The 21,030-nt window shown below is 32.9% G+C and overlaps 1 protein-coding gene and 1 long non-coding RNA gene across 5 annotated transcripts; one reads left to right on the top strand and one right to left on the bottom strand.

The window, feature by feature from the left end:
• Window positions 1–171: 171 nt before the first annotated feature.
• On the top strand, window positions 172–12,460 carry LOC101505160 (DNA glycosylase/AP lyase ROS1-like). Of its 4 annotated transcripts, none has more exons than XM_012717651.3 (21): window positions 172–509; window positions 654–743; window positions 1,315–1,821; window positions 2,320–3,660; window positions 3,767–4,174; window positions 5,543–5,633; window positions 5,717–7,040; window positions 7,136–7,215; window positions 7,417–7,501; window positions 7,573–7,664; window positions 7,739–7,807; window positions 8,097–8,133; window positions 8,213–8,295; window positions 8,671–9,144; window positions 9,472–9,508; window positions 9,588–9,645; window positions 9,816–9,955; window positions 10,096–10,161; window positions 10,268–10,382; window positions 10,483–10,521; window positions 11,897–12,460. In XM_012717651.3, exons 3-21 carry the CDS (start codon window positions 1,323–1,325, stop codon window positions 12,067–12,069), a joined length of 5,211 nt encoding a protein of 1,736 aa, XP_012573105.1. In that variant the 5' UTR covers window positions 172–509; window positions 654–743; window positions 1,315–1,322; the 3' UTR covers window positions 12,070–12,460. The 4 variants fall into 4 exon arrangements, with proteins under 4 accessions (XP_012573105.1, XP_004507056.1, XP_012573107.1 ...); XM_004506999.4 differs by having other exon boundaries at window positions 1,302–1,821; XM_012717653.3 differs by lacking the exon at window positions 654–743.
• LOC140920935 (uncharacterized) lies at window positions 7,739–8,108 on the bottom strand. The gene is made up of 2 exons (XR_012163690.1): window positions 8,003–8,108; window positions 7,739–7,935 (listed from the first exon to the last, which is right to left on the bottom strand). It is a non-coding gene; the product is annotated as an uncharacterized lncRNA (long non-coding RNA).
• Window positions 12,461–21,030: the final 8,570 nt, after the last annotated feature.

Raw genomic sequence — 21,030 nt, 5'->3', positions numbered from 1 at the left:
AATAAACATAAATAATTATAATGTATTATCATATATTTTACATACAAATTAATTATTTTTGTTTTCATCTCTAAATAACCAACATATAACAACTATAATACTATTATCTTTATTTCTCTCTCTTTAAGAGTGTGAAATAAATATTTGGATGTTCCCATGACATATTCCATTTTTTCTTTTTATTTTCACCGCTTGAAATTATATTTTTCACTCGTGACCCAAGAGTATAATCACAGGCACAGCAACGCTAATTCAGATACTACACAGAACTACACTCTCACATCTCATCACCACCGTTAATCGTTGAATCGCCGGCGGCAGCCTCCAGGCGCCACCACCGGTTCACATTCACCTCTTCTGCATACTTCTCTCTCACGTGTATCACTTCTTTTTCTCCCTCACGTGCAGATCTATTCACCCCTGCATGTCTGATCTCTCTGTCACGCGCCGTCCACCGTCCTTCTCCGCCGTCCACCGTCCTCCTCCGGCCAGTCAACACTAACACAAGGGTATGCAGTTACTCACCTTCTCCATTTTCAGTTTTGATTTGGAAATTTTGGTCGAATTGAATAAGTTTCTCAAATTTGTAAATGTTTTGGAATTTTTAATATGATTTAATGTAGATAATTTTTGTTTTTGTTTTGTTGATGAAGGTTTAATAATTAAATTCTTCAATCCTCCTTCAATTACTATCCTCATTAATTAACATCAAAACACTGTCAGTAACCGGTTATTTTGAGAAGGTAATTCAGAAATCCGCATCTTTTAATTTTCATGAATTGGATCTATGTTTCTGTTTTTAATTTATCTTATTTATTGATGTTTCTTTCATTAAAAAACTTTTATTTTCTTCTGACATGCTTCATCTCCTACAGTGACCATAATTAGCAAATTTCTAGATACATTTATTACATTTTTTTTTCTTTCAAATATATCCCTTATTAATAGTATTAAATTGTCACAAAAGGGCAATCTAGTAACAATAGTACAAAAATTATATACATTAGAGTTTAATGAAAATGCAGTAAAATTATTTTACATTGTCATCCAACAACAATTCATCCTACTGCCGCATAAGCACATTATTAAACTGTTTCTTAAAGATAACTGTAAAAAATTTGGTTATAATTGGTTTACACGGACAATGTATACTCTATTTTCTCTTAACTACGGTATCAATTTTTCTTAATATGCATACAAAGATGATGGCTTGGTAATTGAGTTTCACATTGTATCATAAAATAGCTCCAGTGGGTTAAGTTGTGTTTTAATTTCTTCATCTGAACCATTTTTTTATTAAGGATTTTTATACAGGTAAAAAAATGGAGTTTGGAGAAACAGACAAAGAGAAGCTTAATTCACAGACTCCATGGATACCCACTACTCCTTTTAAGCCCATTGTTCAAAGACCATTGCCGATCTACACTCCCGGAGAGAGAAAACAGCTGGGTTTTCATTTCAATGGCGAAATTGCATGTTTTGAATCTTCAGCTGGTGGTGGAGATATTAACCGAAGTTCTCACAGTTGGTCAGAATCTGCGGCTGCAACATCAAACATTGCTCATGACAATGGCCGAACTCGTGTACAGATTTCCTTTGACAATATTCCCAGCTCAAGTAATAGTTTTGCTGAACTCATGGCTCAGGCAGAGGCTCCTCCTACCTACTCTAATACAACATATGGATTTTCGGAAAACCAATTTGTACCTGATGAATGGAACTCACAGTTCAACCAAAACTATGCATTTCTTGGCCACCAAAATCTCTGTCAAGAACAACCCTTCATCAATTTTATCCATGACAATTACCAAGATCCTCAAGGTAAGGGCAATAAATTTTGGTTCCTGGATTTAGGTTCCCAGAGTTTTGACAGTTGATTAAAAAATTACTAGTTTTTGGAGTTAAATCGTAACTTCATTTCCAGTTGATTTGTGGCATTGTATAAAAGTTTTTCTTGGGACGAATATATCTTAGGCATAAATTATCAGGCAGTTTCTACTCATTCCAAAGCCAAAGAAATATCTTAGGCATTCTATATTTTGCTATAATCCATTTTATTTTCGCTATGGAACCATCTCACTCACATATTTTTCTATTTTATTTTACATTCACAGAACTAGTTTTCCACTAAAATCAGGTTGTTTAGATATTTTACTTTTGATTTTCCAGACTTTGTTCAATCTTGGTACCGTGTTGCTCTATAGGCACAATATTCACTATTATATTCAAATTTTTTTCTTCAATTCCTTATTGTGTGTAATCAATGTGAGACCATATGGTTCTAATTCTGGCATATATTTATATGATGTCCTACAACAGGCTCATCATACTTGGATTACTATAGCAAGACCAATTCTCAGGTAGTCCTGCCTCCAGAAAATTCCATCGCAGAAAAAGACAGACAAGTTGTGGAGACACAAATGAGTACGGAAGAAAGGGGTCAAAGGGAAGAAGAGAATAATGCCCCAGCCACAATGTGCAACAAAATCTATGATCCTGTTATAGACTTTACTGCTATTTCTACACCATGCAAAGAGAATCACAACTACAATAAGGAAATACACCATGCTATTGATCTTAATGAATTACCCCAAACAAGACCAAAAAGAAAAAAGCACCGTCCCAAGGTCATCAAAGAAGGAAAACCCAAAAGAACTAAGAAGCCAACCACGCCAAAGCCAGATCAATCAAAAGAAAACTCAAATGACAAGAGGAAGTATGCAAGAAAGAAAGAGTTAAACACAACTAAAAAAGAAATGACAGGGGAATGCACAAAACCATCGATGCCTGAATTTGCCAAAAAGACATGTAGAAGGTCCTTAAACTATGACATACTAGAACAACCAAGAGCTGGACATTTTACATGCAAAGAAAATGCAACTACATGTTTTGGTGGAGAAATTGGCAAGGAAGATGCACAATCAAGTCCAAATGAATCCAATAGCAGCAATAGAAACCTTTTGAGTACAGAACCACAAGAAGTTGGTTCCAAGAGAAAACAATCTGGTACCATTGAACAAGCAGACAACAACAATGTTAATCTAATTGGGGCACAATATAATTTATTGCAAGCATACCAATCTAACTATTGGGTTCAATTTCCAAATGTTCAAAAGAAAAAGAGAAGTGAAAAGGGGAAATTTTCCAACACATCCAATATATCTTCCATGACTTCTACGAAAGATGTACAACTAGCAACGTGCTTTGAAGAAAATACTAGATCACATCCGGTTGCATCAACTTCTAATGGCTGGACTTCTGCTTTTGAGTATGAAACAGCAAGACTCCTAACCATGCTCAAAGATACAGAAAGAGATACCTATGATAAATCTCAATCGCTTGAGTACAGTTTATCTTCAAGAATGACCATACCGACCAAAAAAAGATCTAGAGTCACTACCAGAATTCATGATTGTGCTTCACTGACCACAATTAGAAACCTTGATGCCAAACTAACTAATACTGCAAACCTTGGAGGTTTTGATAGACAAGCGTTTGAGGATGCAGAAAGACCACAAACAGGCATTGATGCTCTAGTTGCGGAGATGCATGCATCACTCACAAAAAAGAAACGAAGTAAAAAGAGAAGTACTCCAATCACTTCAGCATATTCCTGCATAAATGAAATGCAACATCATCCGTCATTCCACAACTCATTAGGTATTTCAACTAAAACTTTGACTTTTTTGGGTCAATAATATTAAAGTTGTTACAAAACAAACAATCTACAATGCAGTTTGTCCTAATTATTAAGACATTGATGCAGATGTGGCCATCGGAGAGAGGTGGAAAAACATGCATACTGTTGTGGACGCATTAACACAACAATTTAGACACCTAAACATACATATAGAAGCTAGAGAGCTTGCGTTGTGGGGGCAGAATGCACTTGTCCCTTACAACCAGAAAAATAAAAAACACAAAGGCCTTGTTCATGGAAATGGCACCATCATTCCCTTCGAGGGCTTGTTTGATCCCATCAAGAAACAACGCCCACGGCCTAAAGTTGATCTTGATGAGGAAACTAATCGAGTGTGGAAGCTTCTGCTGTTGGATATAAACAGTCATGGCATTGATGGAACTGATGAAGACAAGGCCAAATGGTGGGAAAATGAACGAAATGTTTTTCGAGGCCGAGCAGAGTCATTTATTGCACGGATGCATCTTGTACAAGGTACGAGTGATACTTTTTCAAGAAAAACAACATTGATCACTTTTATTTTCTCATACATTTATATACTTACTATTTGTGCTCACGGAGGAAGAAGTGAGAATAGTCGCCTTTAAGAAAATATGAATAAAATAGACATAATTTGTCTTCCTACATGAAAAAAAAAATTCAGACATAGGCAACCACAAGTCCTACTTTCAGAGAACCAAGAGATAAAGCACATTGAAGAAATTTACACAAAATTGACAATAATAATCCCTCTGATCTCAATTCTAAGCAAAAGTACCTACTTTCACGCTTATTCAGGATGATAGTTAAGTGCATTTAATTTTCTTTGATTCATGTAAAAAAGAAATGCAGTTACTAACTTGCCCCTGATTATTATGACCATCTCTCACAACCTAGGTAGTTAATCCCAGATAGCGGTGCGTCGCGGCCAACCTCAAAACTGAGATAGCGGGATAACGCGTTCCGGGATAGGCGGGATAGTTGCTATTTTTTTTAACAAATTACATGAATAATATTATATAAACCTATTTAATGCAAAATTAACAAATGATCAAACTCTGAAACATTCATAATTAGTAATAAGAATTTACAAGTCTTACTCTTAGTCAAAACATACATTGAAATACAAACAAAAGTCAAAGAAATAAAGATGATGCATATTCAAGTCTTTAACACACTAATAAAATAACTAAATATTAAAACTCAAATGTATGTTCTACCATAGGAATCAAAGATAAGCATCATCTTCATTAGCATATTCTACTTCTTTTTAGGTGAAAGTAGAAACAATAAAACAAAGAAGGAAGAAATAATAGTCGGATCTCGCTGGGAAACGTTGGGATTAACTACGCCGGAATATCGGGATCTCCCCTAGATCTCGTCGGGATCTTGTTTCACGCTATCGCGGATACGCCGTCGCAGTGAGGCACTGTACCGCACCGGGACAGCGGGATCTCGCCGGGAAACGCTGGGATTAACTACCTAGCTCACAACATTAAGTAATTAATGCAATGATATTTTTTTAGCAATGTCATTAAATATGAATAAATTAGTTGACTTTTACTTATACTTGAGGCCCACAAGTACATGCATTTTTCGCTTATAATTAAGCCCGAAGGAAGTATTTATTAGTAATTAGTAATAATTTATAAAAGATAGATATCAAGATAGACCAGTAATGTAGGAAATCCTAACTAAAGTTAGAAATACATTAGCCTAACCAAATAAAGAAACAAAAATAAAATAACTTCATTGAAGATAACAATGCAAAATAATCACAAATTATCCTAAATGTACATATCCAGTCTCCATCGTTTGGTTACATGGTTAGCATATTAACAAAAAATAATGCATATCCAACAGGAGACAGACGCTTTTCGCAATGGAAAGGATCAGTGGTGGATTCAGTGGTTGGAGTTTTCCTCACTCAAAATGTTTCAGACCATCTTTCCAGGTATAAATCATGCAAGCTTAATTACGTAGAAATGTGCAATTAAAATGTGATCACCACTCTCATTTTTTCTTTTCTGTTGGCAGCTCTGCATTCATGTCTCTCGCTGCTCGATTTCCCCTAAAGTCAAGTAGCAAGTACGATACATGCCATGAGGAAAGTGAAAGCTTAATAGTCAACACACCACAGGTGCAAATTGTGGAACCAGAAGAAAATGAAAAGCTGGAAGAAAAAATATTGAATCAACATGTTCATGAACTGAGTTCTATGACAAAAGACATCATTGACCATTCTGAAGAAAGAGAAACTGTTGACAGCAACAGCATTGATTCCTGTGTAACTACTGGTAGCTTAAATAGCTTAAAAGATGAATCAAATTGTAAGCCGTCGGAACCAGATCAAAGATATATCATGGAACACAGTACAACGGAATTTGTTAGTCGCACAATTGGGGGAGCGCAAGAAAATTCATGTCATGGGGGTGTTAGGAATGAGTTAAATACTTTATTTTCATCCCATTGCTCCATTATTACATCTCAATTGTCTGGAGATTTTTCAATTGATCAAAATCTCAAGAAGATAGGATCATTCTCAGACAGCAACACAAGAGCAGAAGATCAGTTAAGCACAACTGAATACATTTTTAACAATAGGACTTCTTTCAGTAAGCCTTTAGCAATGGTAAGTTCGACCCAGTTACATGAAGTTAACAGTCAAATAAGCAATCCAACTGAGAATTTGAGAGATTCATATGGTCAATATGTAGCTATGAGCCATGACAACCTGGAAGAGAACTTGGAAAAATCAAGTGTTACTCAAAGCTCCTTAGAAGCAATCATGACACAATGCAATGGCTATAATTTAAAAATGACCCCCAACTCTGGAGTCCTTGAAATAAACTGCTATAATCCTGTCAACATTGAAGCCTCATCAAGTGGCTCCTCAAAGAATAAAAATGAAAATAACAAAAGCTCTAGTTCTCTAATGGAGTCTGAAAGCCAAGCTGCAATTGCCCATTCTCACAGCATGCTATCCCTAGTCGATCTTCAACAAAATTGTGATCACAGGCAGCACAAAGTTTCCCACATTTCTGAACAAAGTCAAGATATTATGCAGAAATCAAGGGAATTAGATTTTGGTGACCACAATTATGCCATGAGAAATGGAAACAGTGAGTTAGACTCTGCCCATGTAAAATTAAGGGGCAAGGAGCGTGGGAAAGAGAAAAAGGTTGACTACAATTGGGATAGTTTAAGAAAACAGGCGCAAGCTAAGTCAGGGAAGAGAGAAAAGACAGAAAGCACCATGGACTCTTTGGACTGGGATGCTGTGAGACGTGCAAACGTTCATGAAATTGCTGATGCAATCAAAGAAAGAGGCATGAACAACATGCTTGCTGAACGTATTCAGGTAGAATTTAATATCCATGAAACATTATTTATTTACATTTTGATCGAGTGAGAAAACCCTTAAACACAACTTATGTCGACTGATATATTATGCAGAGTTTCTTGAATCTACTTGTTGAAAAACACAGGGCTATTGATCTCCAGTGGTTGAGAGACGTTCCACCTGACCAAGCAAAGTAAGTCCAGAGATTAATGAACTGCTTTATTAAAATACTACTTTCCATACATATCATGCTAGCTTGTCATGATTATATTGTTGGTGAAACCAACATCCTGAGTTATTGCGGATACAAATAAATGCATACTCATCAAGCAGCAAGACCTAACACACACTAGAAGAAAAAAATTCATAATGTTATTTCAATTTATATATGCAGAGAATTCTTGCTCAGCATAAGGGGATTGGGATTGAAAAGTGTGGAGTGCGTGCGACTGTTAACACTGCACCATCTTGCTTTCCCGGTAAGTCGAAAATAGAAGTATGTAATTACATTAATATAGAATATATTTTAACTGTTTTTTCTGTGCAATAGGTGGACACAAATGTTGGGCGTATTGCAGTGCGATTGGGATGGGTACCTCTCCAGCCACTGCCTGAGTCACTCCAGCTGCATCTTCTAGAGTTGTGAGTACTACATAAATAGATTGTATAAGGCAACCATTCAATTACAAAAGAGCTAACAATGTCGGTTTGAACAGATACCCAGTGTTGGAATCCATACAAAAATATCTCTGGCCCCGGCTGTGCAAGCTTGACCAAAGAACATTGTAAAGATTTATTTTCAGTTTACAGTTAAAATATACAAGCTTTTTTCTTCATGTTTAAGTTTAACAAGTATAATTTATTTAAGGGTTAAATTTAGACCAATGGCCTAAATGTAACTTTTAAACAATACCTTATAGTCATGGATTGCCACATCGTTTGAATAGTTTGATTATGATAACTTAGTTATGTGGCAATACATGATTGCATGATAGTGCATACAAGTTTTCCAGTAATAGTGGGTTAAAGATTGAACTCTTTATCTCTTGATCTTTTTTCAATGTTTCATTTAAGGTACGAGCTGCATTACCAGCTGATTACATTTGGAAAGGTAAACTACAGCTTCTCATACATCAGAAACTGACCATAATTTAGTAAAACCTATTTTAAACTAAAATCAATGCATGCAGGTCTTCTGTACAAAAAGCAAACCAAATTGTAATGCATGTCCAATGAGAGGAGAATGCAGACACTTTGCAAGTGCTTTTGCAAGGTATTTCTCTGAAAAGATTATTTGCACTCATCATGTTTACAATAAATAATGAGGAAAAAAATCATATATACGTGACACAACACCATTCACTACTTGTTTTACATACATTAGAAGTTCTGCAGATATTTTTGTCAGAAGGATAGAGAATTTCAGAGACACTATGTGAAGTTCATATGTCCTTTACTAAATTACTGTTGATGTTTTATACATATATTGACAGCAATCTAATTGGATTATCCTTGTTGCAACAGTGAACTTAGGAAACAAAGTTTTAACAGCTGAAGATTATGTCAATACCACTTTGAAAATTCAATAATATGCATGTATTCAAAGTTATGATAGATCAATATACAAATGAACAAATGTTAAATGCAGTGCAAGGCTAGCCCTCCCAGGACCGGAGCAGAAGAATATCGTTATCACAACTGGAAACAGTGCACCTGATCAGAACCCATCAGTCATCATCAATCAGTTTCCCTTGCCTCTCCCTGAAAACACAAACCAAGTAGAGGAACTTCAACAAACAGTAGTGATCAGGCAATTTGAAACAAAATCTGAAATCAATTGCTGCCAACCCATTATTGAAGAGCCAACAACTCCAGAGCTAGAATGCTCCCAAGTATCTGAAAATGATATTGAGGATGCTTTCTATGAGGAATCAAATGAAATTCCAACCATCAAATTAGACATAGAAGAGTTCACTATGAATGTACAAAATTATATGCAAGAAAACATGGAACTTCAAGAAGGTGAAATGTCAAAGGCCTTGGTTGCTCTAGATCAAGACACTGCTTGCATTCCTACACCGAAGCTAAAGAATGTGAGCCGGTTGCGCACGGAGCATTTTGTGTAAGTAAAGAAACTAACTTGTCTCCAACAAATTATTTGGTAACCTCAACTCTAACATTGAAAAGTAAGCTAACGAAATGTGGGACAAGATAGTAATGAATACTACAAAGGCAGGAACAACAAGTAATACATGATTTGCATCACATTAACCTTGAGTCATGCGAAGATGGAGAATAAACCCTCAGGAAGTAGATAGTAATCTCATCCAACATAAGATTTATGTTAGGCATAAAGTTCTTGTAGGCATCATCTGATTCATATCCATTATCTTAAATATTAGTCAAAATTTCTGACAATATATGCTAATATTTGTCTGCCTTCCCGCAGTTATGAACTCCCAGATTCGCATCGTCTTCTGGAGGGGGTTAGTGATTTCTGGATCTTTACTCGATGTTGTGTTTATGCAATATGCCCAACTTTTATTAATTTGTTATGCGATACAGTGGGACATGCGGGAACCTGATGATCCAGGCAAATACCTTCTAGCTATATGGACTCCAGGTTGGCCAGAAATAACTTGACTACAATGCCTCCTTCTAGATACGAATTTAAATTGGTTGTAGAGCTATTGTCAATATTATACGACATAATAAGTTGGGAAGTTTTACAATATATTTTAGTTCTATGGTGTTTCTAATTTATTTGCCAAAATACATTAATATGTACACCAGGTGAGACAGCAAATTCTATAGAGCCACCAGAAAGAAAATGCAGCGCTCAGAACTATGGCCAGCTCTGTAATGAGGAGGAATGTTTTTCATGCAACAGCCTCCGCGAAGCAAATTCACAGATAGTTCGAGGGACAATCCTGGTCTGAATGCTTAACCATGCAATGTTTATCACTTTATTAATTCTTATACATTATAGTGGAAAAAATAAATGATTGGGCGAGGGAGTAATTTTCATATAAATGTGAATATTCTTACCCTGACTTAAAATAATTCTGAATAGATACCATGTCGAACGGCTATGAGAGGGAGCTTTCCATTAAACGGCACCTATTTTCAAGTCAATGAGGTAAAGTAGTGTGAAATCTCATAGCATCAAATTTATTTCCATTTAAAATAATTATGTTTCTAATAATTCAAGAAGTTAAAAAAAAAAAAAATGTCATTTGAATCAGGTTTTTGCCGATCATGACTCAAGTCTTAACCCAATTAGCGTTCCCAGAAGTTGGATATGGAACCTCAATAGGCGAACGGTACATTTTGGAACCTCCATACCGACCATATTCAAAGGTAAACACCTAGAAGTTAAACTATTATAGCATATTTAAAAGTTAAACTATTATAAAATATCTCAAACAACTAAGTTGAATATGAGCTTATTGTGAAACAGGTTTATCAACACAAGAAATTCAACAGTGCTTCTGGAGAGGTAAGATATAATTCCTAGAATGTAATACTGTCTTTTGTGATTAAATATCCTTATTTTAACTTACTTTTACCAATGTAGTAACCATAGACAGTATGCAGACTTCGTAGACGCACTAAGGGTCCAAAGAACTAAAACTAACGCACATGTTTAACTTTTGGTCACATGATGGATCCATCATGTGCCACGAGCTATTTGTTTCTCTTTAGTTTAAAACATATAATAATCTACAAGACAATAGGGTAACATAGAAGCATTTCACAATATGTGCCACAATGCCGCATACTTATGTAAATGCTACTAAATTTGAATCTGTACCATAATTATGTAATTGTATACAAACAAGACCAAATACATCAACTGGAAATATAACTTCCCTCACAACCCATAAGAAAGATATAAAAATACAGCCTAGATGTTTAGGACTAATATAGCGTGTGACAGAGAAGAATTTGAAAACTTTTGGCCTAATGAAGTATGTAATCCAACTCGTTGAACTCTTTGATAAGCTATGAAGTCTGCATTCTGACTGTTCATTTTCTGCATTGTTGCTGCATTTTCATCTGCATTCTGACTGTCCATTGTGTTCATTAGCTTCTCTTAACTCTTAATCAAAACATGAATACATGATTCATATTAGAATCATCATCTTGTTGAAACAATGTTTACCTCCAATCTCTATTAGAACCATTAAAGCTTACACTTTTGAATGACGACTATATATAATAATTGGGCTAGGGGCTGTAAGCATCATTATATGACAGTCTCCATTTTGCTATAGTATTTCAATTGCTACTTAAGTAGCTATTTATTCATTATTAGGTCTATAGTTGGCAAGGACAACATGTCAATTTGTATTTGTATAGATTGTTTGTTTTTGCATTCTGAACAGATTGTTCCTGCATATGCATTGTATTCATTCTGCATTGTGTTTACTTGTTGCTGCATTTTCTGCGTGTTCATTTGTTGCTGCATTTTCTATTACATTCATTCTGTCTTACTATATTGTTGCTGCCTAAAATAGTCAGTTTTTTTGAGTTGTTTGAACCTTTAATTTTAGGAACTTTTATGTTTTGGTGGGATAATTTAGCTGTCTGATACAAGTTTATGAATATGACATTTTATTATGGTGATATAGTATTTTTTTTGCTGTATAATTGAGTTGAAACTTTTAAATTTATTGATGCATTTATGGTATAACATAAATATATATGTCATCTATATATTATATTTACTCGTACGAGTTGTGTCCGTTTAGACAAAATGAGTTTACTTAACCTCTCGATATTGATATCTTTGTAACACACATAATCTACAAGAAAAAAACGTCAACATATAACCAAACCTATCTAAACAAATTAGCAAAAATGTTTTATAGGGTATGTCTGTGTGCGAGGATTTGATAGGCAAACACGAGCACCCCGTCCACTGAAGGCTAGACTACATTTCCCAGCTAGCAAGCTGGCCAAGAATAAGGAGACAACCAAAAAAGACTCCAAGGTGGCAAACTCACAAGGATTGAATTTGAAATCAAATGCAGAACAGCCATAATATATTTTCAGCATTCCCAACATTTGGATGAACAGCTGCGGATCCAGAAGGCACATATTTATTCATCCTGTAATATGTGTATAATAACAAGGTCATTGCTAACCAACTTTAATCTCTCCTAGTCATGCTAAGAGACCGGTAAGTTTTTTTAGACCAGGACCAAGATTGTATCATGGTAACATGTAGGTTTCTTAGCTTCGTGAAGAGGAATGTGACAAAATTATTTTCCAGTTTGAATTTTATGAACTTCATTTGGCCAGTTCCATTTGCGCAATTAGTCCAAATTTTACTTCTAAACATTCCTTTGATGATGTAGAAAAGATGTGGTACTAATTTCTCCAAATAATCATAAAAATAAAAATGATTCCTCCAAGTTGAGTGTTTGACAGTAGTGATTTTGAATGATGTGAAGTATTTTATGTATGTGTATATTTACATTAAAAGTAAAATTTGATGAAAATTATGTTGTAAATTATTTTATTTAACTATTTTTAATACAATTTCTGATCAAATTAAAGTTCAGAGCTAAAATCAGTAATGACAAATGTTCTGAACATGCTATTAATCTACTAACAACAAAACCAAGATTACTCATAAATAAAAGATCGCACTGTTTTGTGATTAATAGTGAATGAACATATGAGAATCCTTAACCAATATTGATAACAGTATGAGAATCCTTAGCCAAACAGTCTAAAAAATATTTTTATTTTTAATTCAAAATACTGAATTTGAATTTTGAATCTAGATTTTTGATCGAATAACCGATATTTTAAATGCAAAAGGATCGATTGCAGGAGAGTCACATCTGTTGATCATGAAGTTGATGGGGCAATAGTGAAAGGAGATAGAGATTTTACAACATATGTAGTTAACCTTTTGCAACCTTAGTGCCATATATAATAACCGAACTTTGCAAAAGCATCTATTATTTGGTTAGTTTCACTAAGGACAAGAGTCAAAAAGTACTGCACTAGTTGTTGCAAGATATTAAAGATTTGATTAACTAACAATTATTAATAATACGAAAACCTTAGTGATAGTTCAAGCACCAAGAGAACATGCAAACACAAATACAAAAATACCATTATGATCACGTGCCATAGGGATGACAATTAGACTCAGATCCAGTGGGTATGCGCAAAAAAAATCTACAATGGATAGGGTAAAAACCCGCATAATGGGTATGGGTATGGGGACGAATAATTACCCGCAAAATTAAGCGGGTATGAGTGTGGGTACAGATACTATAGTATTCACCCCGCCCCGCACCCACACTCACACTTATATAAATATATTATTTATTTATTTATTATATTAGTGTTTAGTTTAATTAATTGTTTTCTTTTATGTTTTAACATCTATTAATATAATTGGATCACTACAATATTTATAATTCAAATATAAACGTTTGCAAACTTTTTAAGAATCTGATTATGATAAATAGGTAAATAATTGTGATTTTATAACTAATAATTATGTCTTATTATTCGTGACTTTATAATTATACTTGCAACCCTGTATCAATTATATCAAATAATATTGTCGTATGACTTGCAACTTTATAAAATATAATTATGGATATTTAAATATGTATTCTAACGAGTGTTCATTTGAAATGTTTTGAGCTAAAAACAAAATTAGTTTATAATATTTTATGATTGGATTTAAGATATTTGAATAATTTTTAAATTTAATCACAATAATATTATTTATTTATCGATATTTTTAGTTAAAGCGTGGATAATGGGTATGGGTACGGACACTTAAGTACGGGTATGGAGACGGGTACTATAGTACTCTACCCAAACCCTACCCATTGCCATCCCTACGTGCCACTCCTCCACGAGCTGACTTTCCGAAATTTAATCAGTCTTGTTTTCTATTTTGAAATTCCTTTAAATATACGAGACTAATTTATTCCTTAAATTTTGATTAAAATGCCAAATTGTATTTTATCTCACATTGGCAATGCAACATATTCACTTTAACATTACACTGCATAATAATTTAATAGATAAATTAGAGATTAATTCATGTATAGGGACGAAGGTGTCTCGAATTATTTTCATTAAATACGAAAAGTTAATTATTTTTTTTCTCTCAACCATCACATTAATTTTTCAGCCAAATGTTTATGTGAAACAAAAATGTTAAGTGAATATTTTGAAAGTGCAAGAAATTTTTGTAAGTAACTTTTATAAGATATTTACTTAATACATATTATTGGTATAAAATTAAGTATTTTTTTTTTAAATTTTCACTTTCATAATATTAAATAATTTTTTTATAAAAGTAATTTGTTTCTTGGTATATTATTATGAAATTTATATCTTTAATATACTTTTTTGAGATTTAGATATACATTATCGGTGTAGGTTATTTTACATTAGCCCTAATATATTATTTCTTTGAAATGAGTCAAGTGCTCATCTCCTTGTTCTCAATGTTTTGTTTGCGAGTTTGAAAGGAAGCGAACGGAATAACTTTGATAAAAATGAAGGAATGAAGATATTTGTGAGGAAGGGACTTTGTTTTCATTCATCATTCAAATTTTTTCTAATTTAGGAGAACTCAAAAATTATATTAGAGGAGGATTTTGGTGGGGTTAGACAAATTCTTCATGATTCATACTGTTATTATACTCTATAAATTAAAAATATATTAATTATAAGTATTCTTTTATTATTTTCTATAAAATCACTCTTTTAAAAAATATAAAAAACTTCTCTCTATTTTTCTATTTTCTCGTTCCTTTCAAAATTCTCCTCTCTCATTTTCTTCGAACTCTCATACAAAGCCTTAATTAACCGAACTCAGAGGCAATAGAGGAAAATAATAGGTTGGTGAATATAGTGTTATCTTGCAAACAACAAGAATGGTTATTTGAAAGATTTCTTTCTATATATAAAGTAATGTATTAGTGTATGTTTTGTTTGGATACTAACATTTTCGGAGTCTAAATTTTAATCAATATAATTCTATTCACTCACACTGTCGTGAGCAATATTTCGAAACATTTTAAAATGTGTCGAAAAAAATGTTAAAATTTTAATTTTTTTTACATAATTTATATATTTTAATAAAAATAGAGTTTACGATAATCAATTAAATAAATTATCATCTAAATCATGATTAATATTTTATGTCTATGGATCATAAGGTGTCAGCTAAATGGTGCAAATTTGAAATTATAGACAGAGTTCAAATCTAACTCAAAAAAGTTGTAAAATGATTATTAGTTCAACTTTAATTAATAATAATGTGTCCATCCCTAAAACGATTGTTAATTTTTTTTATGATTAACTTTTGCAAATCATTATTTTTTAGAAATAAAAATACTCATTTAATTACACACTCTACAATTTCATTTACTCCATTTATTTTTCTTATACTTATAAAAATTTACAAGATTAATATATATATATATATATATATATCACCTTCTAAAAAATTAAAATTAAACTCGCGGGTACTTATACCCATTTTAATCCTCTATACTAATTATAACAATGATAAAAGTTTTACCTATAATAATAATATTAATAACAAAATGATTTATAACTTCCTAAGGTAATAGGAGGCTTGTTACAAGGAGACAAAATATTATGTCACCATGCAAGTAAACGAATGATCATATATGCGGCTATGTCTTCATAGATCCACTAGACTCATCTCGAATATAACATGTATTCATGTAATGCAAAACAAAAGATTCATATATCTAATAATACACAGTTCACTTCATATTATAAGCACAAGAGTTCATATTAGAATAATAAAAGCATATTCATATTATTCCAATAAAAATTGTATTAAAAATATCACAGATCCCATCATTTGAATATTAATATCACAACAACTTACAATTATTTCTAACTCATTTTTTTACTCATTGTCCAAGTGACATTACTAATTCATTTATTAACTTTGATAGGGTGTCAGCATTGACAAGATCCAAACAGTTGAGAAATGATACATTTTTGTTCATTCTTTCCCATTTGTAACCATGATTCCATTGAATTAAACTCACCCTAATTTGTATAATTGAGGAAGAATGAGATTTTGGACATAAAAGAGTTGTGTTTTGGAATTGATGCATAAAAGATAAACTGATATGCTTCAAGTGATCCAACAAAAAGACAATAGGTTCAGAATTGATCGATATAAGATAGAGATAGTAACTAAAGATACAATTGATCAAAACGAGACTTATCAATAATAGAAAACACCTTAATGATTGATATGGAAGTGAAGGTTAAGTATAGTATGAAATGATATGAGTGTTTGGAAGCAAAATGGTGTATCGTCGGGAAGATGTTCGATACTACAAGAGGGTGAAAAATAGTTCAAAGAATTATGAACATGGCCTTTATTTATATAGTCAAATTTTCTCTGTGATTGCACGATGACGCACATTAAAGAAGTTATTGACTAGTGTTTTTGCACAACGAAACGAAATTTTTAACGGAGTATTTTCGATCAACTAGCACATAAAACCATTTGTTGCACAATACACAAGTTTTACTTCAACTGATATAAGATCTTTGCTTCGCACGCAATTTGGGTTTTTTCACGTTGATGCATTGAATTGTAAAGATATTCTGACTGTTGTGTATCACACAACGATGTGTCCTCTTCGCACAACGAAGATGGTCAAATTTGGTTGAATCGATTTCCCTTAAGTTTGCTCGCAAGAGGTGTTTATAATGTTGTACTCTCAGAAAATATTTCTCAGCACTTAGACAAGAAAAAAGATAAAAAGCAAGAGTGCAGAGACGTCTTTTTATAGAGAGCATTAGGGTTTCTGGACTTTGTTCTGATTGCAAGAAATTAGCATGTATCATGAAGTTTCATGTCAAACCTTCGGAGATTGATTCACCATTATACCTTGTCAAAAATATCCTTGAAATTGATTATGTGAATCTCGATATGGAGATAGATATAGCAGAGGATATTATGATCATAGTATGTCGTATAGACCTTTGAAATAACAATGTCAATTATAAGGAAAGGGGTTTGAATTATAATTGCCCCTTTTAAAAAATTCTTGTTTAAAACTGAAAATTCAACTCAAGATTGATCTTTGTTATAACGAAGATTGATCTTGGTTAGTAAAAAACAACAATATCAATGTTATCAATATAAAATTAGATTGTCAAGTATAAAGTAAATAGAGATAGAGAGATTGCACACGCATATATCCTGGTTCACCCAAACACGGGTTACGTCCAGTTCTCACAAATGTGAGATTTTCCACTAAGTGTTCAATCCAAGATAGTTCTTGGTTTTCACGGATCAATCTTGGTCTTTACACAGATTCTACCTTTCTACCTAGAAATGATTTTTCACAGGTTTACCTTATACTATTTCAGAAAGGATTTTGCAAGCTACCTTTTAGAACCTAAAAGGATTTCTACACACTACTCAAGTTATGTTATCAAAAATAGCCTTGAGTTACAAAGTAATGATTTTAAGAGTATTAGAATCTGAGTATTGTTCAACTCTTGTTTGAGAAATAGATTTGTATTTAGAACTCAGTGACTACTGATTCTAACACAACTCAAAGAAAGAAACTACAAGCGTGAGAATGATTTTGACAAGCTTGAGTATGATTGAATGATTTATGTTTTGCTTGGCACTTTGAGTTGTGTCTTGTTCTTTATCCTTAAGTTGTATTTATAAGCTTCAATAGAGCTTTAGGACAGCTCACAAATCCGTTGAAAAAGAGCCAGCTGTCATAAAGGAGTGGTTGGATAAAGTCAGTCATAAAGCATGAGTGATTTAGCTGAATCCAGGAACGTTCTTGACATCCAAGATCGTTCTTCGAATTGGTTGATGATGAGCTAACTTGTACTTGTGGTTATATTAGTTGTCTGAGCTGAGTTCTTGCTTTTCAGTCACATGTGCAGGTCTGGAAAAGTACAACCAGTAGTGTACTTTACAGCTTGTAGCTTTGTACTTGCACTTGCCTCATTTGAAGAATGATCTTGTTTTATACTTTTAATGAAGCATGTCTCTGACCCTTCGAGTTCTGGAATGATTATGACTTAAATTGATCATTGCTTACTCTTTGATGACAATATGAGATGAATAAAGCTTCCAGGATCCGATCTTTAACAAAGAAACTGATTATTCTTGTTTCTGCCAAAAACGAAGATCGATCTTCGTTATCCAGAACTACTTCAAGATCAATCTTCGTTTTACTGCTTTTGCTTTCTTTGATTTTAATGCGATCTGCTTTGTAATGTTTGCTACCTATCTTGTTTAACACACTCAAATGCATATGTTAAATAACAAAGCATTTAGAATCATAATTAATAGTCTTTAATTAACCTTTTGTTTAATTATCATCAAAATATTTAAATTGAGATTTTGTCTTAACAACTTTCAGATAAATACAGGTTCAAGGTGTTTAGCAGATGAAGTACAAAAGTTTTCTCTTCATCATAGCGTTGACTTTCATCAAAGCATAGACTATTATCAAAGTCAAATGATCAAATGCTTGTTGCAATTATCAAAGGTAGACAATCACTATTATCAAAGTCAAGGTTATCATAGGCAAATAAACTAGATGCTTAATGTGATTATCAAAGGTAGACAAATCAAAGCATTGCTTGTATTACCATATGATGCATATGTTACACCCTAATCTCCAACATAATTCATATAATGATTTATACCATATTTTTATAAAACTTTGCAATGAATAAATAAAAACTCTTTCAAAGAAAAAGAAACTTTTTATGAGTTATTTAGAATGCCACATTTCTCAAAATACAAATGGAACACTTTTAACTTTTTTCTTCCTATAAAATAGTGCAATTTCCATAAACTTGATTTAACTATAATTTTGTAATTTAGTTCAAAAACTTACTAGTACTTATAAGGTTTTCATACAAAAAGTTGGTTCTAATTAAATAAGTAAAATACAACTTATAATTTTCATTCCTAGTATCACATATCAGAGCAGAGCTTCTAAGAAAATTGAACTTCAAGACTCATTAACCTGTAATAACTATGATTTTGTAAACGCATGGCTAAGTCAGTCAAATACAAACTACGAATGTGAGTTTTGAAATCATGTTGATAGTATAATATAAATAAGAAGAACAGACAAATAATCATAATAGATTGTATCATAAGACATCATGATATATCAAAATATTCAAGGGAAAAATATCATATTATTACATCAAAGTCACTCAAGTAAAATCATTATTTTATTATAGTATGCATCAAATCATCTAAGAGAAACTATTATCACTTTTAAAACACATTAATCGCAACAAAACAATCATAATAAAATGCAATGTTAAGCATGAGCTTAACTCTACTTCTTCACAATTTGGTATCATTTTAACTCTGAATTACTTGGTTAAAATGTTTGATACTATGCCACCACACAAGTGGACGAACAATTCAAATTGGTCTTGTCCTCATAGATCTCTTCAACTCAACCCAAAACACATATACGCAATAGTCGAGGTAAACGTGTGTTACATGGTAGCTCCCGATGTTTGAAGGGTTACCTCCAAGTCACCTAGGAATTTCTCACCTTAATACTTTCATGGTCTAACATTTCACAACAATAGCTTTATTAACATCTTTACATGTAGCTTCATCATCAGAGTTAACATTTTTTTTATAATGACTAACAAACCTTCTTTATCATAGTGTTGACCAGACGATCAATTTGTAGACCAAGGTTATCAGACACAAAATCATCAGTGTCAACTTGCATAAAGAGATTCAACAAAGGCACATTGAGAACGTGTATATCAGAGTCAGTCACATCTTAATAGATTTCCAAAGTCTTGCCTTGTTTTTCTTATTTATCTTTTCCAATCATTATAGTATTTAGCTTAAAGTCTTTAAGTTTCATGGCAAGGGAACTGCACACTTAATTAAAAAATTTAGTGCTATAAATTTTTCTCACAATAATTTTTGTTATTTTCAAAATAATTAAGAGTCAATGTTCTTTAACTCACGTTGGTTCTAACAGACCTGTTCTACCCTTCAAGAACTTGAAAATCATCTTGACTACTTCCTAATGATGTTTACCTTGTTTGGACAAAAACTTGCAAACTTGACTTATAACTTGGGTCAAATGTGTACATTAAACAACCAACAACATTGGCATACGGAGCCTTTGACATATACTTAGCTTATGCATCTATCTTTGGACATTGATCCAACGATAGCTTAAATTGATTCTCCAATGGAGTACTCACAACCTTCAAATTGCTCATATCAAATTTTTCTAATAATCTCCATACCAAGAATCTTCTTAGCAGCACCTAAGTCTTTCATGTCAAGCTCATTTCCCAACATGATTTTCAATTCATTTACATTATATAAATGATTAGCAGCAATCAACATATCATCAACATACAATAACAAAAAAAAAATAGAAAAGTCTTCATCAAGACTCATAACATAAACACAACAATCATACTAACACCTTCAATATAGCCAATTTGAAACATGCATGAATGAATATGTTTGTACCACTGCCTTAGACATTGCTTTATACCATCCAAAGTCCTCTTCAATTTACAAACTAGTTTTCCTTGTCCAATATCGTTAAAATCCTCTAGCAACTCCATGTAAATTTTCTCATCTAGATTACCATGAAAAAAATGATGTATTCACATCCATCTTCTCTAAACGCATGTCTTCGCATTGGCCTGATAGAAGTATTTCTGATGACCAAAGAGAAATCTCATCAAAATCAATCCCCTTTTGTTGTGAATACTCCTTGGCTTCAAGAAGAGCCTTGAACTTTTCCCCTTTTTTTTTCTGTTACTGATGGTTTTCTCTTGTACATCCACTTGCAACCGATAGCCATTTTCCCCTTAGGAAGCTAAACAAGCTCCTAAGTCTAATTTTCATTTTAGGACTCCATTTCCTACACCATAACACCCACCTATTTGTCTTTCTTCTGGCATGAATTGGTTC

Source organism: Cicer arietinum, chromosome 6 (assembly GCF_000331145.2).
Source record: "Cicer arietinum cultivar CDC Frontier isolate Library 1 chromosome 6, Cicar.CDCFrontier_v2.0, whole genome shotgun sequence".
NCBI classification, from domain to species: domain Eukaryota; kingdom Viridiplantae; phylum Streptophyta; class Magnoliopsida; order Fabales; family Fabaceae; genus Cicer; species Cicer arietinum.
The sequence above is the reverse complement of the archived record's forward strand: the minus strand, read 5'-3'. Positions and strand labels throughout refer to the sequence as shown.